General features: G+C 56.4%; 1 protein-coding gene across 2 annotated transcripts; it reads left to right on the forward strand.

Moving 5' to 3' along the window:
• The first annotated feature begins 6,695 nt into the window (after nt 1–6,695).
• On the forward strand, nt 6,696–27,730 carry IL3RA (interleukin 3 receptor subunit alpha). Of its 2 annotated transcripts, none has more exons than XM_080795380.1 (12): nt 6,696–7,033; nt 9,735–9,826; nt 14,092–14,210; nt 17,131–17,251; nt 17,645–17,777; nt 17,863–18,038; nt 21,512–21,627; nt 23,197–23,223; nt 24,300–24,411; nt 25,875–25,980; nt 26,925–27,006; nt 27,471–27,730. In XM_080795380.1, the coding sequence occupies exons 2-12, from the start codon at nt 9,763–9,765 to the stop codon at nt 27,543–27,545; spliced, it is 1,131 nt and encodes a 376-aa protein (XP_080651506.1). In that variant the 5' UTR covers nt 6,696–7,033; nt 9,735–9,762; the 3' UTR covers nt 27,546–27,730. The 2 variants fall into 2 exon arrangements, with proteins under 2 accessions (XP_080651506.1, XP_080651507.1); XM_080795381.1 differs by having other exon boundaries at nt 6,949–7,033; nt 26,933–27,006.
• The last annotated feature ends 69 nt before the right edge of the window (nt 27,731–27,799 follow it).

Here is a 27,799-nt window from a genome sequence, read left to right on the forward strand (position 1 = left end):
GGGGGGACAAAGTCGCGTGTCGGGAGCGGGTTTTGAGGTGAGAAGTCCGTGCCCCGGCCGGGCTGCTCTGATGTTGCAAATGGCCAGGAATGCGCGGGTGTTGCTCCCTACGTGGTGGCTTTTCCCGTCGCCGGTGAATAAAGGTCCTTTCCAAGACTCCCCGTCCTTAACCAGACCCTGCACAGCCCGGCCGTCTACAGAGGACGCTGCGGTCGAGGGCACGGAGGTGGTCTGGGGAAGCGGAAACGGAAACCAAAAGTGGGGCAGGTGGGTCCTCGGTACATAGGACTCTTGCCGGTCAGGCTCCGGGGCACGGCCGGGCTGTGGTTCTCCGTGGAACAGACGCCCACGGCACCACGTTGCAGGTAGGGGGCGAGGTCCATCTCCAGAGACACGGGGAGACCCGACCCAGCCCCCCAGAGAAGCAGCTGTCTCCGTCCCCGGGTTATGGACGGACACCCGAGGTTCTGCCGTATCGAGGGCTTTTGCTCAGATCTTGCGACGGCCACGTGGCCGGGCCGGGGAGGAGAGTGGCTTACACCGGACATGCCCCCTCGGGCCCGTCTCTGGTAGGGGTCGGGCTCAGGAGGAGCTGCACCCGCAGGGGAGGGTTCGGCGTCCCGGGGACACTCAGCTCTCCCAGCGGGTGCCTGGAAACCTCCCCTAGAGCTCCCCCAGCCCTCCTCTCCGTCCTCGCATCCCTCCTGGCGTCTACACTGCCGCCTGCACCGTCGAGCCCCAGCTGCCCCGAGGGATCCAGACTCCGACCCCCAGGCTGCCTCGGACCCGGGGGGGCATTTGGAGAGGACCTCGTTCCCTGGACTGGGTCCTCTGGACCCCGACCGCCACACGGCCTCCGAGCTGCACTGATGACGCGACATTTAGTGACAACCCCAGGAACACTGACTCGGCTGCTAAAGAATTAAAATAAAATGAAAAAGCAAGGAGGCCGGGGGCCAGTGGGAGGGTGATGGCGGCAGGACGGGGATTCCGGCAGTGGCCGCGGTCAGAGCCCGGAGCTCCCAGGACCGGTTCCTGGGGCGGCGGCGGCCTCGGGATGGCCCCGCAGCATCTCGACCGTTAACAGAAACTCTCCCAGGATCCCGCCGGCGACGCCTGCCGGACGCCGGGCAGACGCGTTGCCCGTTTGGGTACTCTGCAGAGTGGGGACGTGGAGACGCGTGTCCACACTTACGGGAACGCAGTCGGGGGGAAAGGGATGGGGGAAGACGCCCCCGGATGCCAGGCAGCCAGGACTCGGGATGAAGGACCTGGGGGGTGGCGCTTCCCGTCAGCTTTCCGCTCGGGGTCACGGGCGCAGAGGAGGGTGAAGGCGTGCGGAGAACATAGCCCAGCGCCTCTCTGTCGCCGTTCTGCATGACCATATACCAAACATCGGGCTTCGGCTGTGACCATTTAAGGAGGAAAACCCTGTTCCGGGCCGTGTGTGCTTATTCGAGGACGTGAAGAAGCCCACGGACGGCGCCCGCGCACCCCCAGGCGGGGAGATGCTCGCTGTGATTACACGGGACAGCCCGATCCATTCACAAGTCTATACTGTGGGCCACCTGGGGGGCTCCGTCGGGGAAGCGTCTGCCTTTGGCTCAGGTCGTGATCCCGGGTCCAGAGATCGAGCCCCGCATCGGGGTCTCTGCTCAGCCGGGAGCCTGCTTCTTCCTCTGCCTCTCCCCCTCCCCTGGCTCGTGCTGTCTCTGTCTCTCTCCCACAAATAAATAAATAAAAACCTTTAAAAAGGAAAAAAAAAGTCTGCACCGTGAAGAAACATGTTTCACAAGAAGCAATGGTGGCTGATAATGAAGGTTTTGTTGAAAAACACTCATGGTTTGTGTCGGGGCGGGCTTAAAATACACGGAAGAGGAGTCAGCGTCTTTCGAAACATGTCCACGCACCGAGAAAGAAAACCGAGTCCTCCCGGCACAGGAAGCGCCCGCTTGATATCGGCTGTCACCACGGTCCCCATGGCCGGCCGTCACAGCGGCCGAGATACCCGTGGGGCCACGTCAAGGAGCCGTCCGTCAAGGTGTCCAGAGCGCGATAAGCAGACGGCGCCCCGAGATTACGCAAAGCTCCCTGCAACCAGGGGGGCTGTGGGCGTGCGGGCCAAGGGGAGAAGTTTCCGTCGTAAACACCTGCTCCGCTTCCGCCGATGAGCGCGACCCGGGAGCCTCCAGCTTCATGCACGGATTTGAGTTAAAATCTGGAACCCGGGATTCCAGCCCTCGCCGGGCCGGGCGCCCGCGGGATCTGGAGTGGACGGGTCATTTGCGTGCGCCTCTGTGGGTTTGGGATCCCAGGCAAGGCTTCCTGGGACTCGGGGCCAGAGTGAGGAGCCAGGGGTGACTGTTTAGGGTCGAGAGAAGAATAAGGAAGAACATTATTATGATGGGAGCTTAAAGCCACGGGGCTCATCCTCGCCCGGCTCCGGACACCAGAGTCTGAGATCCAGGCGGGGCAGGGATGCTGAGATCCAGGCGGGGCGGGGCCGTGCTCCCTCCTAAGTCTCCAGAGGAGGTTCCTTCCTGCGCCTTCCAGCTTCTGGGGCTCCAGGCATCCCTGGCCTCGGGGCCACATCCCGCCCATCTCTGCCTCCGCCCTCACGTGGCTTCTCCTCGGTGTCTGGGTCTCCTCTTCTGTCTCTTACAAGGACCCCTGTCCTTGCATTCAGGGCCACCCTATCCAAGACGCGCTCACGTCACGTCCTTTATCATATCTGCAGAGACCCTATTTCCAAACAAGTTCCCCTTCGCAGCCTCCAACGGTCATACCTTTGGGGAGGCACCATTCGACCCAGCACGGTGACCAAAACTGCTTATTTTCGGGGGTGCCTGGGTGGACAGTCTCTTGGACAGCTTCTGCCTCTTGATTCTGGCTCGGGTCATGATCTAAGGTCGTGAGATGAGGCCTGGTATCTCACACCGGGGGCCTGGACCCTGCTTGACATGCTCCCCGTCCCTCTCCTTCTGCCCCACGATGTGTAAGACAAAAACACAGGTAGATGAAAAGAAAATAGAAAATTTGCTTGGTGAGCAAATTGCAGAAGAAATCGCCGAAGATTGCAGAAGACATTTGCGTCTCCTCGGGACAGCGTGCCGGGGGAGGGTACGCCCACGGCCTCTGGAGGAGAACTAGCCTCTGCACGGAGCAGAGGACAAGCCTCAATGACGGGGGCCAGGTTGTCCCAGAGCAGCTGTCCGGACACCTCAGAGCAAGGAGCACCTTCCCCTCCGGGGCGAGGGGCAGAGCGTCTGGCAGTTCTGTTTTCAGCCCGGAAAGCGCACCAGGGGAGCCTCTTATCTTGGGGGCACCCCCTCGATGAGGACTGGGATCCTGGAGCCAGGACCACCTGGTCCCAGGTCAAGGCCAACCTCCGAGCAGAAAGTGGCCCTGAAGCTCCCCACGGATGCCCAGGGGTCCTCGCGGCTGGGTGTCTGCGTGACCTCAGAGCTGACAAGGTGTCTCGGGTGAACATTTCGCCTCTGCTCCCCCCCTGGACTCTTGGAGAAGCAGAACTGGGGGTCCCCCCAGACCCCAGCACCGGGTGCAGAAAGGACGCCTCCATGCTGGGGCCCGGGTCCTGCTGCAGCTCCGAGGCACCAGGACCACCTGCTTCTCTCTGAGCTGCAGACTGTGACCCACGTGGCCACATTGAAGGGTGCATCGCGGGGGTGGGCAGTCAGGAGTCCGAGACCCCCCCAGGCTGAGTCCTCCCTCCCTGAGAAGCCCTCACGGTGTCCTCTTACATCCCGAATCGGGCTTCACAATGGTCCTGCTCAGACCACACGGCCGACGCCCCAAATGATGGGCGTTCTTAATTCGGAGGTAGCCGTGCAGACAAAGGAGGCATGGTCCTCCCCTAATCTGCAGGGAAAACGGGGTAAAATTCTCCTGCTCTCTCCAAAATGAGGCTCGGGAAACGCTTCTGAGCACCAGGGGTGGCTGCTGTTTCTGTAACAGAGTCCGTGTTTACAGGGTCTGGGGTTGCCTGAGAGGGGCTCACCTCCCGCCCCCTGGACGGGGCAGGTGAACTCAGAGTAGTCCACGCAGCTGGGCTACGGGGGACGCTCCGACTATCCTCTTCCTTCCAGTTCCCCCGCCCCACCGGGAGCACATGCCTGGCCCCAGCACCGCCGGACGGGAGGACAAAGCCTTTCCTCCTAAATAAGCACATCGACAATGTTAATGTGCGTGAATACACCGGTCCATGCATATGAATTAATAACATTATTAAGAAACATATTAAAATAAAATGCTAGTGTTAATAGATTAGTGAATAGACATTAATTAATCTCAACATTAATGTAATGGATATAACACATTAATGTGTCTATGTCATATTGTAATAATGTCCTGTATGTAATACATGGTTGATGTTATCTAGAATACATTTTAACATAATGCAATAATCTATAACAATATAATATAATAATATACAATGTAATACAGTAATATATAACATGATACTATAATAATATAATATATAATAATATAATATAAAGTTGGCACACCTGCCACCCGCATGGGCCCCACAGAGGCACGCATCTGCCCATCGCTGAGCACCACCTGCCCCCAACAGCCATTAGGCTAGAGCTTTCATTTGCCACCCCTGGGGCCAGTGAGCCCAAGGATTTCTCTTGTCCTCCTGTCCTCCTCTCAGAGGTGACCACACCCCCGAGCGAGCATGCTGCATGCAGGGGCTCCGTGCACAGGTACATCGTGCTGGGTGGAGGGACTACTCTGGGCTCCCGTGTGCAGGGGCTCCGTGCACAGGTGCACTGTGCTGGCTGGAGAGGCTCTACTCTGGGCTCCCGTGTGCAGGGGCTCCGTGCACAGATGCATCGTGCTGGGTGAGAGGCTCTATGCTGGGCTCCCGTGTGCATCTTGCTGGGTGGAGAAGGTCTATTCTGGGTCTGCCCCAGCAGGCATGTGTACCTCCTGCCTCAGCCACTTTCCCTTCCCGCTTCCCGTCTTCTGTTCCTCTCTTCCCCAGGTGCAGACCCTGCCCTTGGAGGGGTGCCGTCCGCGCTCACGATGGACGCTCTCCCCACCCCCACCCCACACCCCCACAGCTTGCTTCTGTCCTGCTTTTCCGCTTCCTGCAATCTGGAAGTCTTTTGTTGTCTGGCCATGTGCCCGCCTGGGGGACAGGCCAGGTGTTTGGGAAGCGTAGAGCAGGCAGGTGGGGCAGAAGCCGGGTTCCCGAGAGCCACGTTAAAGACGGTCTCGAATCCGGAGGGAAGACGTCTTGCATTCACATGAGCAGATGCCTTCCCGGCTGGTTTCTGGAAGGGGCCACTGTCCTCAACGCGGCCAGGATCCCCGGTCCAGGGATCCTAAACGTGCAGTTTTGTTCCACGTTAGGGCTGACACTAGCCTGGCAGCTGGCCGTGGGGAGGGCGGGAGGGAGGGAGGAGCAAACAGAGAAATGGACCCAAAGCCCTTCTCTGATTGTGGGATCCAACATCTGGCCCTGCGGAGGGATCTGGGATCTGTGAGTCCGTCCCTGGTTGTGGCCACAGCACGCTGATCAGAGAGTCCTGATCCGCAAGGAGGTCAGTGCGTTGTGACCCAGGGTGCAAACTCCTGGTGTCCGCTTCGCCTCCTTAATAACCCTGGGCATCTTCCCAGTTCTGCCCGCGGAGCGCGCTTCCTCCCACAACACTCTCAGGTCCCCACTGACGCTGACGTCCCCCATCCCAGCCCTGTCTTTCTCTGGCCGCTCTCTGCCGCCGGCCCCGGGCCTCTCTGCCACTCCTTTCCGTGCCCTAGACACCTGCACACGCCGTGTGGGGCATCCTTGGGAGCTGGCTTGAAATGCCCCCGCCCAGACCTCTGCATGTTTTTAAATAGATATATATATAATTTTTTTATTTGACAGAGAGAGAGAGCGCACAAGCAGGGGGAGAAGCAGGCTCCTCGCGGAGTAAGGAGCCTGATGGGGGACTCGATCCCAGGACCCTGGGATCATGACCTGAGCCGAAGGCAGAGGCTTAGTGGACCGAGCCTCCGAGGCACCCGTCCAGACCAGTGCATCTTAGCTCCATGCCCAGGACATCTGGGTGCACGCTGCCCTGGAAAGGGGTCCACCCCGGGGCTCAGCGGGCTGAAGGTGGCCGTCCTCTCCCCCACCCCCGGTCCAGGATGAGCTCATCTCACGTCCTTCATTTCCTGAGACCTACAAAGACCCTTTACCAATATAAAGTCCGCGTCGGGGATCAGCGAGGGGTCGCGCCAGCCACACCTCCTTATCGCAGAATCCTGAGCCGCGAGGGAGCTGGCGTGTTGTCACAGGTGTGAGTGGGGTGACGCCAAGGGGTCAGTCCCTGTTCCTGAGCGGGGTCCTTCCAGCAGGGGCTGAGCCCAGGTCCACTGCAATGGGAAACGGAGCCGGAGGCCACCTGCCCCCCTGGACGGCTGCGTTTGACCCTGGGCGGCGTCCCCCGTGGGGACCGAGGGTCGTCACCAGGGTCTGTGTCCCGGGGGCACGGAGGAGAGCGTGTCCCTGGGGCCCGGCGGGAAGACGGCGGAGGCGCCCTCCACCCGGCCCACGGCTGTGCGCGGCGTATCATCGACCATGCCAGGAAGTTGCCCAAGCCCGCCCTGGATGGCGAGCCGCAATCAGGTCCTAACAAAGAGGAACACGCGAGGAGAAATGAGAACAGGAAAAGGGCAGTTTTGAAAGGAAGGGGAGGCATTCCAGGGAAAGTACTGGGTGGCTGACCCCGGCTTCAAGGGAAGACACGCAGGCAGACACGGGGGACGGGATTCTCGCCCGGGTCACTGACCTCTCCCCGTCCCCCACCCCCGCCCCGAGACTCACTGGGTCTGGGTTTTAGGGGCGGGGCCCCTGGCCCTGGCCATAAAAATCCTGAGAAGGGAGAGGCAGCTTTGGTTTCTTTTTGGGGACACTTCCTGGAGCACAGCTGGGAACAGGACTCGGAGAGAGGAGTCTGGGGGTCCTGATCCTGTCCAGGGCCGGGTGCCTCTCCACCGTGGGACCTTCCTCAACACCCAGGTAAGACCCCCAGGGAGGGACGAGGGGCATTGGAGTGGGGTTCGTTCCAGGCACGGTGCATCTGCCTTGGGCACCGCACCAGGATCCGGAGGGTTTAGGGCATGTGAAGGATGCTGGGGACGGCACGGAGAGCCAGCAGGGACCGTGAGGCCAGGCTCGCACGCTGACGGGCTGGACGGCTGGACGGGCTGAGCGGCACAGGACAGAAGATGAGAATGGTCTTCTACCACACTGTCCCCGGCCTTTTTTTTTTTTTTTTTAAAGTGTGAGCACACGCGTGAGGCTGCCGCACCAAGTTGCAGAGTAGGTCGGGTCCGAGGTGGCACGGTGGCTGGTTCCCGACGTCCAGCACGGCCTGGCGGGGAGCTGCTGGGGGCTTGGACAGACCATGAAGCACCAATTCTTTGCAGGTGCCTGATGCACATGGGCCCGGATGTGCACAAAACGTGGTCCGTCCACCCAGGGGACTGAGACTCAACCCCTTAAACGAGCTCGAGGACACGATGCACAGGGAGACAAGCAGACACACGAGGGCTCATCGTGCGTGATCCCATTTCCAGAAAGAGGGGCACAACGGGGAAATGCATGGACGGAATGTGGGTTAGGGGCTGCCCGGTGGCGGGGAGGGGACGGGGAGTGAGAGCTCATGCTGACGGGGTTTCCTTTCACTGGAAGGAACATTCTGCAGCCAGAGAGCGGCGGAGGACGCCCCAGATGGTCCCTGAGTTGCATTTTATTTTATTTTAAGATTTTATGTATTTATTTGAGAGGGAGAGCGAGCAAGTATAATCAGGGTCAGAGGGAGAGGGAGAAGCAGGCTCCCAGCGGAGCAGGGAGCCCGATGCGGGGCTCGATCCCAGGACCCTGGGATCGTGACCTGAACCGAAAGCAGACGCCCAACCGACAGAGCCACCCAGACGCCCCTCAGTTACGTTTTTAAAAAGTAACTTTTTTAAAACAAAGATTTTATTACTTTATTTCTCAGAGAGAGACAGAACATGAGGGGGACCAGGGCAGAGGGAGAAGCAGAGTCCCCGCTGAGCACGGAGCGAAAAGCGCGACTTTGATGCCATGTGCATTTCGTCTCCACACAGAATTAATGAACCGATGCATTATATGTTTATAAAAAATAAAATAAAAAATGCAGATGCCTGAGAGTCTCCCCAAGACCCCCTCTGGGCAGGTCCTGTCGGGACCAAGGTCTTGTAGGGGATGACGCCAGACAGGGCACACGCCTCGCCCCCTCCTCTGGGCTACCTGTGGGCTCCAGCCGAATGCGGGCTCCCGACCCCTGGACATTCACGTCCAGGTCGGCGCCCACCGGGTCCGACCGCCTGCAGTCCCGTACCAGCTGTCCTCAGTAACTAGCGGCAAGTCCCAGTCCGCTCTGTTTAAAACACCGATCCTTTCCCCACCGTGGATTTCCCGCTCTGACCTCTGGGGCGCACGGTGTATGGTGAATATGGGTTGGGGGGACCCCCAGCAACGTTTGAGCCTCCCGCCTCCTCGTCCTCACCGGCGTCCCTGCATTACGACCACGAGACACCTGTCCCGGGCGCCTCCCACCCAAAGGCGATCCTGGATCTTTCCATCCCCCTGTCCTGGGGAAGGGGTCTCTCGGGCGTGTTCCCCGATGTTGGCAAGAGCCACTTTCACTGTCCGATTGTGCAAAAGTGCACATTTGCTGGAAATTGTCCTCAGCCCCGTTGTCGAGACGGGAAATCTGCTTGGAGCCCCAAGGCTGAACCGGGGGAGCAGGTGAGACCCCCGGTGGGGTCCTCACGGGGTCCTGTGCTGGGGGTTGTGAATGCCCAGGACAAGACGGGGGACATCTGAGGTCCCACTCCTCAATCCCGGCTGAGATTTTCCAGACGGGATGGTGTGAAGGGGCACGTTTTGTGGACAGTTCTGAGGGGCACAGAGTGCTGGCCCCAGACCACGGATGGTGTTTGCCAACGGTGACACGGTGCGGAGGATGCGGGCCCGTCAGGAGACGGAGTTGCTGATGGTCCCGGTGGGGGGAGGAGGCTGGCCACGCAGGCGAGGGTCCTGGAGGACCAGCCTGCAGACGGGGCTTCCTGGAGACTCTGAGAAGGTCCTGGCTGGGGCGCTGGGACCATGCAGGGTTCAGTTACCGTAACTCTGCCCGTTCAGGAAGTGCGATGTGTGTCGGCTTCATAATATTAATTACACTTCCTTCCCATGCTTTGTCATGGCAGCGTTTCTCGGCACCGCGCGTGGCGTGTGCTTTCCCGACTTCTGCCTCCGGCGGGAGCCAAGAGCACGCTCTGACCTGAGGGTGCGAGTCTCAAGCCGACTGGCGTACACACGGGGACGCCCACACATGCACACACACGCGGGGCATGCATAGGACACACACGCACATGCCGACGTGCACATGCATGCACACATGTGTACATACACGTGCATGCACACGGCAGTGCGTGCACCACATGCACACATGTGATGCAGAAACGTGTGCTTACATGCATGCGTGTGTATAAATGCACACGCGTGTGCACGAACGCACACATGTACACATGCAAACGCAAATGTGCGCACACGCACCGGGCATACGCGAACGCACACACTTGCACATACCCAGAGCCTTTCTTCCTGCAAAAGGCCCCGCACTCACGAGCAGGAGCTTCCCCAAGTCACCCTCCTCCGTCCCACACCCTACGCGTGCCTTCTTTTCCAGCGCGGCCTGACGTGGGAGCGGCCTCGCTATGGCCTTGCTGCGGCTCGCCGTGCTTCTGACGTCTGCGTCCAGTCTGTCGCAATCCCAGGAAGGTAGGACCAAACCCCAGGTGCGGGCTGAGGGTGTGTCTGGTGCTCTGCTGTTTCCGTTAAACTTGATGTCCACATCGTTATGGATCCGCTGGCAGCTGTGGGCGGGGATACAGAGACTGCCTGTGTGCCCCGCACCCCGATGCTGCCAATGGGATCGTCTGGCAGCTCTGTCACGGCACAACCTCACAGCTAGGACGTGGGATGGGAGAGGGCCGAGGTGCTGAGCATTTCGATGGCGCTTGAATGCAAGGACCCACCGCCTACTTGGGTTCTGAGTCATTTTTCCAGGGAGAAACTGCGTTTCACCTGTATGTCCCTGTCCTGGGTAGGGTCATACGCAAGGCGATGGTTATGGGCTGACTTGTGTCCCACTAAACTCCTCCCTGGAAGGCCTCACACCCAGACCCTATAAATGTGACTGTGTTTGGAGACAGAGTTTGCTGAGATGAGCCCATCCGGGTTGGCTCCTAATGCAACAGGACTGGTGTCCTTATAGGGAGGGGACGGGACGTGTGGCCACAGACGTGAGCCCGCGGGGAAGGCCACGTGCGGCGAGTGCAGTCTCCTTGCCCTCTTTGTGGCTCGTACAATATTGCGTCATGACGGTGGGGAATGAGATCCCATAGGAACCAGAATCAATGAGAGAAGAGGCTGATGACGATCCCCGAGCCTTCTGCGCCCAGTTCTGTCACCGTCCGGTCAGCCTCAGGGGACGGGGTGGCCGATGGGCGTGCAGCAGGAAATGTCCTGGGGAACCCGTCGGCTGCTGGAGAGGGCGTGACAGCCGGAGATGCCCATGCCTCTGACTCTGGTATGGGGCACGGTGCGTTAACTGAGCCCGGGTGCGGCCCCGAGTGCCACGAGGAAGTGGGGGCTGGTGATGTCTCTGCAGGCACGTCCGCACGGAAGCCACTCGCCGTCAGGAATTTTCTGAGTCATCAGCAGACCCCCGAGAGGGCCATCTGCATGCTTTCCACATCGGGTTCCCACAGCACGGGGTCGTGGGGCGAAGGCCGGGCATGACAGGTCCCGCAGGAGCGCTGGAGCCTACCCACCTGGGGGTTGCATCAGTCCGATGTTAGCTGCGGTGACACCCACAAGATTTCACAACCCGCTGGACGTTGATTCCTTCCTCAAATCGGGGCGGAATTCAGATGTTTTTGTGGGGGAGAGAGAGGGAGGTTTTGGTCTTCTGAAGGGTGCTGCTTGAGTGTGCGTGGGCGGACAGAACAAAATACCGTCGCCTGGGGGGCTCAGTCTATGTGTCCCAGCTCTGGAGACCAGACCTCTGAGATCCGGGGGGGGGCAAGGATGTTGTTCCTCGCGGGGCGGGACCGCTGAGATCCAGGCGGGGCAGGGATGCTGAGATCCAGGCGGGGCAGGACCTCTGAGATCCAGGCGGGGCAGGGCCGAGCTCCCTCCTGAGGCTCCCGGGGAGGGTCCTTCCTGCCTCTTCCAGCTTCTGAGACTGCAGACATCCCTGGGCTGGTGGCTACATCCCTCCCATCTCCGCCTTTGTCCTCACCTGTAGCCTTTTCTGTGTCTGTTTGTGTCCAAATGTCCTCTCTTAGTCAGGACACCAGCCACATCGTGTTCAGGTCCACACTACTCAACGATGACCCCATCTCAATTAACATCTCAATTAACATTAATAGCAGTGACCCCATTTCCAGTGACCCCATTTCCAGGTCCCGTTGTGAGGTCCTGGGAGTTGGGACTCCAGCATGAATTTTGATGGGACACAGTGGGGCTCATGACAGGTGGTTTTGCCCCAAATATTTATCCCGAGATCCAGGGTCCTTTGGCTCTCCCAGGAGTGTTTATGGGTAAGAACTGGAAATACCGCCATGTGTCGTGTTGAATTTCGTGGACTAGAACCCAATCATGTGGCCACACCCCCCCCATCCAGGGGTGTGGGACATGGTGGGATGTCAGGAAAGGGAAGGTGCTTCGTCCACTTCAGCTGGCCACCCCCAGGTCTGAGCACGATCTCGGCTCGTCTCCCAGTTTCCACCTTTGGTTTGCCCGTCTCGTCCGGGGACAAAGGCTGCCGCCGCCTTTGTGGTCACTTTAGGCCTGAGGGTGCTCTAGGATGGCTGACCACAGGTTGGAAGTGAGCTGCTTTCTAGGAACAGAAGGCTCCTAGAAGGAGGCAGCTGACGCAATCCGAAATTTTCACATCTTCCCTCGTAAGCGGGACGCCCTCTAAGACTCCAGCGTTGGCCAAACTGCATTAAGAGGGGCCATTGGCACAGCACATGGTAGAATAGAAGTGTTGAAACCAGACCCCTTGCCTTGTTCTGGTCTTAAAGAGAACTGGTTAGTCTTTCACCGTTGAGTCTGAATTAGCTCAAAGATTTTCATGGATTTATCGGGGTAAGGAAGATCTCTTCCTTTCCTAGTTTGCTGAGATTTTTGAAATTCCAAGTGGGTGTAAGTTGGTCAATTTCTTGTTTTCTGCTTCTATTGAGATCATTAGTTTCTTGTTAATGGGGGTGAACTACATCGACGGTTAAAGAAACCTTGCATTCCCAGAGGAGATCTCTTGGATCATGAGATATTACCAGGTTTATGTGTATTCCTGGATTTTGTTAACTAATATTTTCCGAAGGGATTTTGCATCTATGTTTTTAAGGGGTGTTGGCCTCGAGTTTACTTTTAATATCTTTGATTTTGATAATTGGGATAATGCTGGCCTCCTAAAATTTCCCGTCGCCCCCCGCTTTCTTTTTTGAACTTTTGTGCCCATGATACTATTTCTTCCTTAAATATCTGATAATTTATATATATATATTATTAGTTATAAAAATAAAATATGATAAAATATGTTAACATTAGTATTTCCTACTTCATCTTTCATATCTGCTTTAATGATATTTAATGTTGTGTTGGCAGAACTGAGTGTAGATTTTGAGGCATAAGAATCTGTTAAGAGAGGGACATCTGGGGGCACTTGGGTGGCTCAGTGGTTAAAGCCTCTGCCTTCAGCTCAGGTTGTGATCTCAGGGTCCTGGGATTGAGCCCCGCATCGGGCTCCCTGCTATGCAGGGAGCCTGCTTCCACCTCTCTCTCTGCCTGCCTCTCTGCCTACTTGTGATCTCTCTCTGTCAAACAAATAAATAAAATCTTCAAAAAAAAAAAAAAAAAGAGAGAGAGGGATGTCTGGGTGGCTCAGTCAGTTAAGCATGTGCCTTCAGCTCAGGTTACGATCCCAGGTGCTGGGATTGAGTCCCGCATCGGGCTCCGTGCTCAGTGCGGAGCCTGCTTCTCCCTCGCTCTCTGCTGCTCCCCGTGCTTGAGCTCTCGCTCTCTCTCTGGCAAATAAATGAATATAATCTTAAAAAAAAGAATTTATTAAGAGAATGTCCATAAATTATTGAACAGTACATCTGAAACTAATGATGTACCACATGTTGGCTAATTGAATTTACATTTAAAAAATCTATTGAGAATTACATGTTCAATTTATAAGAAATTTGCCTCAATGAATTTTTTTTTATTATTACCATGAAGGAATACGTTGTCCTTATATGGTAGAAGAAAATAATGGCAGAAACCAAGGTGTTGAGATGGTTTGGTCTTGCTTATGAAACTAAGGCTGTTGATCTTGATACATAATCACGATAGTGACAGCTTATCAACTCGGTGAACGTTTATTAAAGTCACATCCTGTAAGTCCTTGAAAGGAGTCACAGATGGTATCTCACGGAGTTTCCGTTGTAGCTTTACAGACGGACGTTATTGGAAAACGTGACTCGGTAGCACCTTGTACCTGGGCAAGCAAGTCTTGGATGAGATATGCTGAGCCCTGTGGTCTCCCGCTGGAGACCCCCTTTCCCAGCAACTTGTAGCAGGAATGCGTGAGCTTTGATTCCGTCTCAAAACAGAACCTGATGTACTTGGGGAGCTTCTCCAGTAAGGTCAGAACTGCTCCAACAGCCTTGTATTTTCAAAATAAAGCAAAAAAAAAAAAGCAAGTTCGATGTTCAATGGCCATTGACAACCAGTCCCAGAAACACAGACCTTGAGAGACGTATGCAAGCCAGATCTGTTCTCGGTTTCTCCATCACGGGGATGGCAGGCTAAGGACAGGAACAGGGTGCTGTTGAGGGAAGGTTTCTTCCAGCCCTCGGCAATTCCTCGTCCGCGTACAATTCTGCTTCTCGAGGTTGTCGGTAAACTCGGTGGGAAGAGGAAGTTCCCACGGCGATAAGGGTTCAAGCTTCTGCAGTACTTCTTCTAACTCTGACCTCTACCCATTTCAGATCCCGATTCACCGATTAAGAACCTAAGGATAGAGCCGGTGGAAAGGAGATTGACCTGGGACCTCCATGGAAATGTTTCTGAAATTACGTGTTTCATAAATTCAAAGTTTATCACTAAGGTAAACCATCTTCCTGTACTTGGCATAGTCGAGGTTTTCGTGACGTTCGGGGACTTAAGAGCCAGCAGAGCCCAAAGGCCAAGATGGGTTCTGGCATCACAGAAGCAGAAACTCTACTCTGGGGTTGGCTGTGGGAGGTAGGGTGAAAGACTATTGCAACACCACAGCTCACGGTTCACCTTCTGTACGATGTCCAAGATGGTGCCCCTGGAGAACCTTGGTGAGAACATGTCCTCAGAGATCTGGGTGGAGAGCAAGCCCAGCTGAAAGTGAGCGCTTGCTTTCCCGCCATCGCCCGCCTCTCACCCAAATCCTATACTGTGTCATCTTCCGAGCTTGAGAGGTCTTGAGAACTGTGACAGATCCCATGGGTGGGCCTTGATGAGAATATAACATATTCACAGCTCATTGTGTCGCGTCAGGAAGAGGCACCTGTCAACTTCCTTGACAATAAATTTGGTGTTTTAAGATTATTCTTGATTTAATACAATACAGGTCACAACCTGGGCCCCCATTACAAATATTCCTCCCAGTCCCGGAGACTGGCAGTTGGAGATCCAGGCGGGGCTGAGGGTGGGACTGTGAGATCCAGGCGGGGCTGTGGCTGGTTCTCCTGAGCCCTCTCTCTTGGGTGTGTAGACACTCTGTTCTTTCTCTGTCCTCATGTGGTCATCCCTTGACGTGTGTCTGTGTCCTGATGTCCTCTTGTTCTAAGGACCCCAGTCCTATGGGATCAGAGCCCACCCTACTGACCTCATTTTACCTTAATCCCCTCTTGAAAGACCCAGTGTCCAAATACAACCACTTTCTGAGGTCCTGGGGGTGAGGGTTTCACCATATGAATTTGGGGGGACACAGTCCAGTTCATGACAAACCTAGGTGGGATTTCACTGAGACTTGTCCCGTTGACTCTAAACTCTATCTGGAACATGGCAGGGTACAAAAAGAACCAAGAAATGTTGATAAAGAACACTAGTGATCAGGAATTTGCCTTTCCATGACATCTCCAAATGTACCAAGAAGCTACGATTATCCAGTGTTGGGTTGATGGAATGCGTGGATAGATTAAAGAAATGGAACAATCCAGAATCGGAAGCATGCATTGGTGGCACGTTGGGTAGGGTAGGTTTGCTACACCACTAAGGTGCTATTTCAAATCAGTGAAGGATGGTTATACGCATGGAGCCAGCACAATTTCCAAAATACGCTAAGGTTAAGTTGGATTCCTTCTTCCCAACATCCATGCACATAAATCCCAATTAGGAGAGATCTAGAGATTTTTCTGGATCCCGAAGATGTAGAAGGAATTCTAGAAGGTCTATTTCAAGATACTGGACCCTGTTGTCATTCCCTTATTCACTGTCGGTTTTCCCTAAATTGAATTCATTTCCGTTTTGTTCACGGTCTTTGTGTGTTTGTCCCGTTTTCCCATGTATCTACGCTACTTCAACATTATGTTCTTGGCCAAATGGGTAAATACTGGGTTGAACCATCCTGTTTGGTGTGTTTGTCCTCAGCAGAGACGGGTTCTCCTTCTCAGTGGGTGAGTCGGTGAGTCTCTTCTTTCCCTTGTTTCCATGGTGTGCCCACGTGAGGGTCCCCATCCTTGGGCTGACAATGGTGTTCAGGGGCAGCGCTCAGCACAGTGATGGCTGGTTTGGGAAAACACCCATCGACCCCGCATTCTGTTGTTCTTTTAGAACTTCCTTTGAGAGGCATTTATGGAACTCGAGTTCCTCGAACGAGAGACAGTGACGAAGTTTATGAGTCTCACCTGAATTATCCAAGGAAGGTTTAGATCAGTGCCAAAAAATGCCCAAAGACGCACGTTTTCCCAGAGCCTTGAGATTTGTTGTGTTAACATGCATTTAACAACTAGTCTGGTTGAATGTGTTATAGATATGATTAATTAGATAGAGGTCTTCTTCTTTTATTAATTACAATTGCCACCAACTAGGGGTGCTGGCTGGCTCAGGTGGTACAGAGCGAGAAACTCTTCACATCAGGGTGTCATGAGTTTGAGCTCCAAGTTGGGCGTGGAGAGGACTTAAAACCTTAAAAAAAAAAAATCTTCTCCTTATTAAACCATTTGGGGCTTTACATTGTTACTTATTGTATAATGCAGGTAAAAAGCCAAAATTCATCATGAGCTTGATAAATATCTTCCTTTCGTTTGTGACTTTACATTTTTATTTCCACATTTTCCTAACTTTTCTGTCCCAATTTCTTTTATCACTCGATCCCCAGAAAAGGATTGATTTATTCATAATGGAATTCATAAATGGAATATTTGTTTATTTATAAGCTGGTTATTTATTCATACATGGAATTATTTTATGTAAATTCTTGTACGGTTTTTAAAAATGAATAAATTTCACTTTTTTCCCGGAGCGGTGTGGGGTTCACAGCAAAATTGAGAGGAAGGTATAGGGATTTCCCGTATGGCCCGCAGTCCCCTGCCCGTGCACATGCACAGCCTTCCCATTAGGAGCCTCCAGACCAAACGGCACAGGCCATACCGGGGATGAATGGGCTTGAACATGTCATCCTCACCCAGAGTGCACGGATGATCAGACGGGTCACTCTCAGTGTGTGTATTTGGTGACTTTCGACAAACGGAGAATGGTAAATGTAGTATACAGGACAAAGTCACTGCCCTAAAAAAAAAAAAAAAAATCCTGTGTTTCACCTGTTCACCTCTCCCTCCCTCTCCACCAACCAGTAATTTATACGCCATCTCTGGTCTGTCGATTGCCACAAAATAAATTGCTGGGGTTTTGATGAAGAGCGCATGGGCTCTATAGAGACTTACGGTTTTTTTGCCGCTGTTATGGTTATCGTTGTTGTTCAATCTGGATGTCATCACCATGACACTACGTGTGTTCTCTCAACAGTGACTCAATGGTTCTTTCTCTCTCAGGCCGTCAACAACAACCGTTACTGCCAGTTCCACGTCCTTCCCTCGTGTGAAGTGAAAAACTTCAGCATCTCCTTGACCAAAGGCCCGCCGTTCTTGATGGGGATTCAGTATCCTCTGCGAGGTGAAGGGAACGTGTTCCTCTTTGGGTGTGGTTTGCTCGCAGTCGCTGGCTGGTCGTAGGGATACAAAAACCATGACTTTTAGCTTGGGTGGACCTACAGGGAGTGGGGAAAAAATAAACCACAGGACCCTAGGACATCACATATGCAGGAGGATGTCATTCGTCAGACTTTCTTGAGTTGATGGCGTGTGCAAATGCAGAACAGCCTAGTGGTTGGCAGGGTGAGGAGAGAAAAGGAACTTCTGGAGAGCTCTTGGGGGATGAGACCGCGCTGTATCCTGACATTATGGGTGTTGACATCTGCAACTGTGTGTGAACCCACAAGGACCTGGAAATCCTAACGTCCCTCTTAAAGGTGAGTTGTTTTTCTTCTCGTCTCCTTTGCAAACGCAGAAGGAAACCCTGCGGCAGCCGCACGAGGCCTGGACTGCTGGGTGCACGACGTGGACTTCCTGACGTGCAGCTGGGAGGTGGGCAGGGAGGCCCCCCGGGACGTCCAGTATCACCTGTACTGGCAGGAGCTGAGGTAGGTGTGGCCGCCGGCACACCTGGGCTCTCCCGCGGCACATGGGGCCACTGTGTCATTCCTGGGTGCCCCCTCCTTGCCGCAGGACCCACAGGGAGTACGAGTGCCCAAATTACGAAATGGATAATCGGGGGAAATTCGTCCGGTGTCATTTCAATGATGTCTCCAAATTGCCGAAACACGTCCAGATCCTGGTGAGAGGCACAAGCCAAGGTGCCAGGATCCCCTGCTCCGACTGTACTGTCGAATTATCAGAAATTGGTGAGTACAGGTGGAGGACACGGCTCTCAGGCTGCACCCTAGGCTCCGGGATGCTGGTGTCTGAGTGCAGGGGACCGTAAGAAAATAACCCCAAGCGGTTGGCTGAAATGACGCGCTGATTTCTCACGGTTCTGGAGGCTGGAAGCCCGACCTCAAGGGGCCGGCAGATCGGGTTCCTGGTGAGAATCCCTCTTCCCGGCTTGCACATGGCAGCCTTCTCACTGCGACCTCACCCAGGGGGCGAGGGAGAGAAAGAGGGCTCCACTCTCTTCTTCTGGTGCCGTCCACATCCCATCATGGGGCCCCACGTAATGACCTCGCACCTCCGAACGCCATCCCACTGGGGGTCAGGGTGTGTGCATTGGGGGACGACATGCGTTCAGCTCCAAGCAGCGGCTGTGAGTTCACGGCAGCTAAGGAAGTAACCCGCTTGCTTCTAGAGCATTCCGGCAACACACGGGACACGTGGGTCCCTCACGAGTCTCGGGGAGGGGGTGAGAGTCGTGCCCGCAGCGCCTGTCAAGGCCCTGTGTTCTTACGCTAACGGGTTTCTGGAACACAGACCCCATCATAGCAACGCTCTGTTGCCATCCGTTTCCTTCGACTGGACCCCTCCCCAGATTGTGACAGCGTTCGGCCTCCGGAAGCCTGGGTCTGCCCCGGCGGGTCCACGTGGGATAAGGAAGCACGGGGCCAGCCCCATGAATTGGGATGTGATGCAGAGGGGAAAAATGCAAGGCCTCTTGTTTGAAAAGCGGGGGGCCTCCTCCTTTGTCTGTGGCTTCCCCTCCTGAGCTGACACGCTGTGTTTCATGAGCACTGGTTGGACACTGTTCCCTCAGACACGGGCCCTCACCGGTACGTCCAGACCGTGTCTAAGGCCGCCTGCAACTCCGTGCACGCTCCCCCCGGACCCCTGTGTCCTCAGCCCCAGTCCCAGCAGGGGTGGGAGGACACAGAGGTCAGGACAGCGGGGTGGTGGGTGTCAGAGAGCCCGGGGAGGATGCATGGGGGGTCAAATGGGAACCGGGGGCTCTGTGCCCCCCATGCATGCTTCATTATCCCGTCAGGAACACAAATTCAAAAACGCGTGCCGTGCCCCCAAAGATCCGTCCGCGTCTTGCACCTGTGAACGCCACCTTGTGTGGAAACAGGATCTTTGCACTCGTTGCAGGGAGGGCCTAGTCCAATGTGGTGGTTCCCTTAGAAGAAACGGAGGAGACGCGGAGGCCAACCCAAAGACAGACGGGAAGGCCATGGGAGGCCACAGGGTGGTGTGTGTACAGCCCAGGAACGCCAGGGATGGCCAGCAGCCACCCGGAGTGGGAAATGAATACGATGGCTTTACTGGCCATTTCGACATGGCGCCGGGAGAGCAGGGACCAAAGCCTGGGGCCATGTGCAGGGACATCAGGCCCACACAGCTCTGCGCTGGGACGGGCCAGGTTCAGGCGTGCAGCGGTGGCTGTTGGAGAGCGTCACTGATGGTGCCCCAAGACACCAAGAGAGTCGGGTGGTTATTACTTCCCAATTGCTGTCTTGATACATGATCCTAAACCGTGAGGCTTAAAGCCCAGGAATTAACCGCCCAGCCCTGGAGAGCAGTCTGAGATCCAGGCAGGGCAGGACCAGGGATCCAGGCGGGGCAGAGCCATGGTCGTTCCCGGGCCTCCAGGGGAGGCTCCTTCCTGCGTCTTCCAGCTTCTCAGGCTCCAAGCGTCCCTGGGCTTATGGCCGTGTCCCTCCCATCTCTGCCTGCATTTTCACGTGGCTTGTGTTCTATCTCTCACAAGGACACCTGTCATTGGGTTTAGGGCCCCCCTGAGGTAGGAGGACATCATCTCAGGATCCTTCACGTGTTATAGCTGCGAAAACCCTATTTTTAGAAAAGAGATTTTATTTATTTATTTGACAGAGAGAGACACAGCCGGGAGAGGGAGCACAAGCAGGGGGAACGGGAGAGGGAGAAGCAGGCCTCCCGCAGCTGCGGGGCTCGATCCCAGGACCCTGGGATCATGACCTGAGCCGAAGGTAGACGCTTAACGACGGAGCCACCCAGGTGCCCCAAAAGACCCTATTTTTAAACGAGATTCCATTCCCATGTTTCAGAGATTGGACAGGGAGGGACCATTTGGGGGTGACCATTCCCCTCACTGGAGCTCTTTAGAAAGTGGCTCACGTTTCACGCTGGACCGGCCCTTCCTCCCAGGAGGAGCGTCTCCAAGGGGAGCCTGCCTGGGGGGTTACACTGTGGCAGAGCATTTCGCACAGGCAGACGGGACACAGGCTCTGCCCCAAGCTGGAGGGGCTGGTGGCAACCCTGTGCCCTCACCTGGGCGGGGTGGCTCCTAGCAGGGGGTTCTGGGCTGTCTCCAGGGCTGTTGCCCAGCAGGACTGACCCACTTGCCCCTGGGATGCCCCTGCTTTCCTGGCCTCACTCTCCAGCCCTGCCAATGGATGCATCTTCCCAAGCAGGCTTCCTGGAGAGGCCATTTGTGGGGTGCGGGTCCCGTGGCAACAGATGGGCAGGGTCTGGGTGGCCGCAGGGAGGAGCGAGCGGGGCTGGTTTTGAGGCTACTTCTCAGGATGGAATTGTAGGTGGAGGTACGGAGGGAGCCTGCGGACAGGGTGACGTCACTGAGGGGGGCCAGCAGGAGAGTAGGAGGGAGAGGAGGGGAAGGAGGAGGAGGGGACCCAGACAGGGTTGGGGACTGCCAGCCAGGGGTCCCGGCGGAACACAGGCGCAGGCAGGCAGGTGGGGACCCAGGGCTGGGCTCCCAGTGGAGCTCAGACCCGGGTGTCTCTTCAGACGTGGTCACATGCAAGGCTGGAGAAGCCACGGAGTCAGGGGACGCTGAATGCCCAGAGCGAGGGCAGAGGGCAGAGTGCAGCCAGGAGGGTCCCAGCACCCAGAAGGGAGCACAGGACGTCCGGGGAGGAGCTGGCTGCAGCAGGCAGGGTCTGGGGGAGGCGAGGAGGCAGGGGCAGATGTTTCCGGGAGCGCAGCTGGCCTGCGGAGAGCACTGGCGTTGGGACTGACCCCGTGCAGGGCGGCGAGCAGGCTCCGAGACTGGCCGGTGGGAAGGAGGGAGTCCACGGCCGCAGGACGCCTTCCTCCCTCTGCTGGAGGACGGTGGAATTGGGGCCAAGGGAAGACATCAGGCGTCGTCCTGGGGACGTCTGTGGCACAGACCTTGCTTTCCAGGAGGACCTCGGGTTGGGCGGGGGTCTCTCACAGGCTGCCGTCTGCGTAGCTAGACCTATGGCTAATCCAAACCGACAGACACCGCGACATACCTTGTCATTCATCTGCATGGACGTTTCGCCCATTCTCTAACCTTGGAATGACATGTTCCTCTGCTCCTTACGACCTTAAATGTCCATGAAGCCTGTTTTGAAGTATATTCTGGGGGGCGGGGGTGTTGATTGGTTTTACTCATAAAAGTTGTGTTTTTTCTTTTTTCCTGTCCTAGAGATATTAAGTCCACCCAATATCACTGCAACGTGTAATAAATCATATTTGATGATGGAGTGGGAAGCGTCCAGCCACTTTAATAACAGATTTGAGTATGAACTTCAACTACAAAAGGTAAACGCTTGTCCTTGCTGGCAATTCCAAATTCTGTAGAATCTGTACCCCTAAGGTTTGGGAGGTGGATAAAACATACACACACAAATATGAATCAAAAAAATATTTTTACTCTTTTAAAAATAAACATAAATAAAGTAAAAAAAAATGAATAAATTTTAAAATAAATAAAAACACGAAAACATAAAAACATGAACTAAACGCTATATAAAAATGAAGAATGTTAACACAAAAAAGAACCTGAAAAAAATGAACGATCATTTAACCTTTCGTGTGTGAAAATCGTCAAGAGAAAATATACAAACCCTAAAAAAAAAAATTAGCTTAACAAAAGTAACAATGTTGGCTGCTCGAAAGAGAGAGGTAAAATTGAAAAGGCAGGCCACCGACGGAAGAAACCACGTGCCTATTTGTGTGTCAAAGGACTCGTCTTTGGGCTGGATCAGAAAGGTTTGCAAGTCAATAACAAAAAGACCAATAACTGTATGAAAAAACACAAAGGGCAAGAAGTTGAAACAGCCATTTCCCCAAGGAAGACGTACTCGTGCCCCGTAAGCACATGGAAAGGTGCCACGGAATGCAAACCACAGGGAGAGGCCACTCCGCACCCCTGACATTGGCTACCGGGACAGTCTGGCCAGACCGAGGGGAGGGGAGGCTGCCACCCAGCTGATGGCAACAGTTGCTTGCGACTCAACTGGTCACCATTTAAAATGATACACGTGGCCCCTTCTTCTCTCAGATGTCCCCTGTGGATGAACCGTCTCCCGACTGTTAAGACCCAGGGTAAAAATCATATCTCTTTAAGGAAAAAAATGGCACAGGCACTTTGGAACCAGCTTTGGTAGTATCTCGTGGCAGCAGCCATGCCTGTGCTGGTCTGGCTCAGTCCCACCAACGTGGGGACCTGCGTGTTCATAGCAGCTGAGTTTGGGAACAGCCCAAGAGAAGGGACCAACAAAACATATCCACGCTGTGGAACTGGACCCCCCGGGGAAGGTCGGCCAGACTCAAGGTCTGGCTTGGACCCCATTTATACACAGAAGCGTAGAACGTGCAGAACGATGTCTAGTGGGTGACATGCGCATGCCCTGGGTGTGTGCGGGGAGGAAAGCGTGGCAGAGGGGCACAAGGAGTGTGCTTTGCTCAAGCAAATTACGCCCGAATCGAGTTACCTTAAAAAAGGATCAAGTGGGGGATGCCGGGTGGGCTCAGTCAGAGCGTGCGACTCTTAATCTCAGGGTTGGGTGTTCAAGCCCCACGCTGGGCACAGAAACTAAATAAATAGACTTAAAAAAAAACTGTAAGTCTATAAACTAAAAGAAAATGACCAAATGTTTTGAGCTGAGATAAAGGTTATTAATTCTATCTCCCCCGGAAAAAAACCAGGTGTTTTTTAGTTAATGCCTCCTTCCTACTCAGATTTATTTATATATGATATGGATCATTTAGGCTCAACCCCTGATTACTTTGTACTCGGTTTCTGTTATAAACCTAAAAGGGCTCGAATAAGGGCGTCTGTCAGGGGACAGCACCAGATACCCACAGCTTTCCCCTCTTGTTTTGTAGGGCAGTGATCCCGCCTACACGGAGAAGGTGAGCGTCCCCCACCCTCCCTGAACTGCGCATCACAAACATGTTTCCTTAATGTCCAGCCACTCTGCGGTGCCCGACTCTGCCCGGGGGCGCCGCTCACCCATCCGGCGATCTCCAGGAGTCCGTGCTGAGGGGAAACAGCTCGGAGATGACGCTCTGTCCTCCTGTGGCTTCTCCTCTGTGTCTGTGTCTCCTCTTCTGTCCCTTGTTAGGCCCGTCATTGGATGTACGGCTACCCCGATCCAGGATGAGTTCATCCTGAGATCCTCCAAGTAAGCACATCGGCAAAGACCCTACTTTCAAAGGAGGTCCGGACCACAGACTCCGGGGGGGGAGGGGAATGACATATCTTTCTTGGGGAGCAGAGGGAGGTCCCATTCAAGAGTCTGTAGCGTCCCATGCCGTGCACAACATGCACACACGGCACCATGGGCTTGGCCTCTTTGGGGGCGGCCATGGCTTCTTTTCCTCCCAGTGCTTGGTGTCTTGGACACCAAGAGCCTGGGCTGAGAAGGGTAGGGGGCTCCAGGATCCAGGCCCCTCTGAACAGCAGGCATCTTCCCTGATGGAGGCTGGTCGCGTTTGCGCTCTCGGGGGGCTTGTGTATAACGAGTGTCCCAGGTTGAGGGCTTTAAAACACAGCTCTATTCTCTTGGGGTCCTGGAGACCAGATGTCCAAGATATAGACGGGGGAGACCTCATTCTCTTTGGGGAGGCTCGAGGGAACATCTGTCCCAGCTTCTGGGGCTCCTTGGCGTGTGGCTGTCTCCCTCCGTCATGCACATGGTCTTCCCCGTGTGTGTGTGTGTGTGTGTGTGTGTGTGTGTGTGTTCCCAAATTCCCCCTTTTCGTAAGCCCACCAGTGGTAATGGGTCAGAGACCCCTAACCCGAGCTGCCCTCTTCTTCGCAGAGTGCATCTGCTCCAACCTTGTTCCCAGAGAACGTCCGCTTCTGAGGCGCTGCGGGGCGAGAACGCTCACACACGAGTTTGGGGGAGGGCCCACTGCACCCACGGTGGGGCCCCACTGTCTCCCCAACTGGGAACGGCCTTTCCTTCTTTTCTTTCCAACCACAGCTCCAGGAGAAGTTCTTTGAGCTTCACAATCCCAGAAACTACGTGGCGAGACTAAGGGCCAAAGGTTTCTACCGCGAGAGCTGGAGCGAATGGAGTGTCCCCCAACACTTCGGTGAGTGAGGCGCCCTTTCGTCTGTCCCCTGCGTGCGCTGGACGCCGCGGGCACCACCCGTGGTCAGCACGGACCCCTCGCGCTCAGACGGGCTCTCCACCTGCTCCTGGATGCTCTGCTACGGAAGGAGCAGGGGTCCAGCTGCACCGGCTTCTGCGTCCCCAGAGAGGGCCCTGAAGACAACATCTGCCCCTGCACCTTGTGCTCACCCCATGGGGGAGCAGAGAGGAAGAGGAACAAGAGCCCCAGTTAGAGCCCCCGTGGCTTGTCAGTGACAACGCTGTCCGCAGGCACACGGGTCCCTTTCATCCGACATGGTCCCTCGCATGGCTCCTGGGCCTGATTGGAAGGATTTGCCCGAAATAAGAGCCGCTGTTTCTCCCGGACTTGTTCTGAAACCAGACCCTCCTCGCAGGCTGTCCCAGAAGGTCCCATTTCAGAGGTGGCGCGTAGGAAGCCTTGGTCACGAGGGTCCTGGGGCTGCTGCAATAAATGACCACACGTGGCGGGGGTGGGGGGGCTCAAACCCACGGGAACCCATCTTCTCCCAGCTCTGGAGACCAGAGTCTGAGATCCAGGCGGGGCAGGGTAATGCTCCCTCCAGAGCCTCCATCGAGGGTCCTTCCTGCTTCTTCCAGCTTCTGGGGCTCCAGGCATCCCTGGGCTGGTGGCCGCGTCTCTCTCATCTCTGCCTCCGTCTTCCCGTGGCTTCTCCTGTGTGTCTCTGTGTCCAAATTTCCTCTTTTTATAGACACTAGTCATTGGCTTAGGGCCCATCCTATTCCACTGGGACCTCACGTTTACTTAATTAGTTCTGCAAAGACCCTCTGCTGTGGGCTCAAATGTGTCCCTCCAAATACACATATTGAAGTCCTCACCCCCAGGACCTCAGAACGGGACTGTATTTGGAGATGGGATCGTTCAAGAGGGAATTAAGGAGAAATGAGGTCATTAAGGCGGTCTTGATCCCATGAGAGGAGGGGGTGAGGACACGGACAGGCACAGAAGGACACACATGTGGGGACACGGGGAGAACACAGCATCCGCATGCCGAGGGGAGAGGTCTCCTGCGGCACCGGCCTCAGCCCCGTGTGGATCTCGGACTTGCAGCCTCTAGGACCGTGAAGCCACACTATCTGCTGTTTCAGCCACCCAGTCCGTGGGACTCGGTTGTGGCAGCCCCAGGAAACCCACACACTCCCCACAGGGCCGCTCTGTCCCGAGGGGAGGCGGAGGTCTTTGCAGAGCAGTGCGCCCAGTGCTCCCCCTACCGGCCAGCTGCAGGGCAATGCCCGCCGTCTAGGACCCCCCACGGGCTGCAGGCCGGGCGGCCGCCCCCTGTCCCCTCCGGGAAGCACCCGGCTGCCCGCTGCCTCTCCGGGGCCCCCTAGGGAAGCACTCGGGGCCGGGTGCCACCACCACCCCGGGACCTGCTGATGTGCCGGGCCCGCCCTCTTCCGCAGCGTGCGACGTCGGGGAGGACTCGCAGCGGCCTGACTGGCTGCTGTCTGCGCTGGTCTTGCTGGCCACACTGCTGGTCCTGGGGCTCCTGATCGTGCTGTGTGGAAGGTGAGCACCACCCCCCGCCCCCGCCCCCGCCGGCCTCCTCCCTGCAGGGTGCTCCTCCTTGTCCCCACCCTCCCGCCCCGCAGGCGGGACACCCCCAGGGATCAGGCGGCTGCCTCACGTGTCCCCAGGGTCCTTGTGAGACTGGACCCTGCTCTGCTATCTGCCGCCGTGAAAACCCAGAAGGTCCGTCCCTCTTAGCGCGAGCCCTGGGGTGCAGCCAAGCTCCCCTGTGTGTCCCCATGTGTCCCCATGTGTCCCCGCTGCTCAGCCACCAATCCCTCCTGCAGAGTCCCCGTTTCCCGACATCCCTGGGCGGGGGTGACTGGGAGCCGCCCTCCCTGTGCTGTTTCCCCTCCCCCTTCCCCTCTCCGTGCTCCCCCTCCTTCCCCTCTCTGTCCTCCTCCCTCTCTCCAGCAGGCAACAGGCCGGCGACAGGGTCATGCTGACCTTGCCCATCTGATAGCAAGTCCTGCCCTTGGGGTGTCTCCCAAATGCCTCAGTGCAGAGCCCCGCCAGGCCCTGCCCGGCGGGCCTTGGGTTCTGTCCCTGGGGGCTCAGGCCTCTCTCTGGCTTCTCCCACGCCCCTCCCAGCCCCTTCAGGCTGAGCTGTCCTGCCCAGGGGCTCGGCCTTGGGCACGGATGGGCCTGCGGCTCAGGTCGGGGACACTGGTCTGTAAGCCGTGGGGAGCAGGAGCCTGGGGGCCGCCTCCAGCCCGGCCGGGGCCTGTGGCAGGAGCCCGGGTGGGGTGCACGGGCCCCAGCAGCAGATGCTGGGCTCTGCCCCTGCCTGCCAGGATTGCTCCGGGCTGTAGGGCTGGGCGCCGGGGGCCGGCCGTGGACACCGGCTCCCCACCCCCACCTGGGGACTGAGCAGGAGCTCTGACTCCATTCCCGCGTCCCGGCTCCCCGAGTTCTGGATTCAGAGCCCCTGTCTGTCCTCCGAGGTACTCAGTGTTGCAGAAACTCTTCCCGCCCATCCCGCACATGAAAGACCCCATCACTGACAACCTGCAGAGCGGCAAGCTGGTACGGCCGGGCTCCTGCTGGGGGGGCCGGGCTCCTGCTGGGGGGTCCGGGCTCCTGCTGGGGGGTCTGGGCTCCTGCTGGGGGGGCCGGGCTCCTGCTGGGGGGTCTGGGCTCCTGCTGGGGGGGCCGGGCTCCTGCTGGGGGGGCCGGGCTCCTGCTGGGGGGTCTGGGCTCCTGCTGGGGGGGCCGGGCTCCTGCTGGGGGGTGGGGCTGGGACGGGGCGGCCACAGCCCCGCAGGGGGAGCAGGATGCTTGTGTGCGGGTCCTGGCGGGAGGCAGGGGAAACTGCGCGGTGACGGTCACGTGAGGACCTGCACGGTCACCCTGAGCCGCTCTTCCAGGCGCGCAAGGCCTGGAACCCCAGCGACCCAGGCGCCCGGGACTAGTCACGCCTTTGCACGCGCTTGCACTCTCCGGCAAGTCTGCGGCTCTGCGGCTCAGCCTGACCCCCTTGTCGCCTGCAGGTGGCCTGGGAGGGCAGCAGAGCAAGCCGGGAGGACTGCCCAGTGGCGGAGGTGCAGGTTTTGGGGGAGACATGACGAGGGACCTGAAACCTTCTCGGCCGGACCCGATGCCCACACAGCCTGGCTGCGGCTGGACCGAGGGACGACTGTATGGGGTGGGGGTAGGGACACCTCAGAGCGTGCTCCATGGAGAGGCCACCAGCAAGGAAGCACGGCCGTGTCAGGCTCATTTCATAAATAAACTTTGTTTCTACCCAGTGCCTGTGCATGGGATGCGTACGGACCCTCACACTGGACCCCGGGCCCCGCTCTGACCTCCCCAAACAGGC

This window comes from Martes martes (genome assembly GCF_963455335.1).
Source record: "Martes martes genome assembly, chromosome: X".
Classification (NCBI taxonomy): Eukaryota; Metazoa; Chordata; class Mammalia; order Carnivora; family Mustelidae; genus Martes; species Martes martes.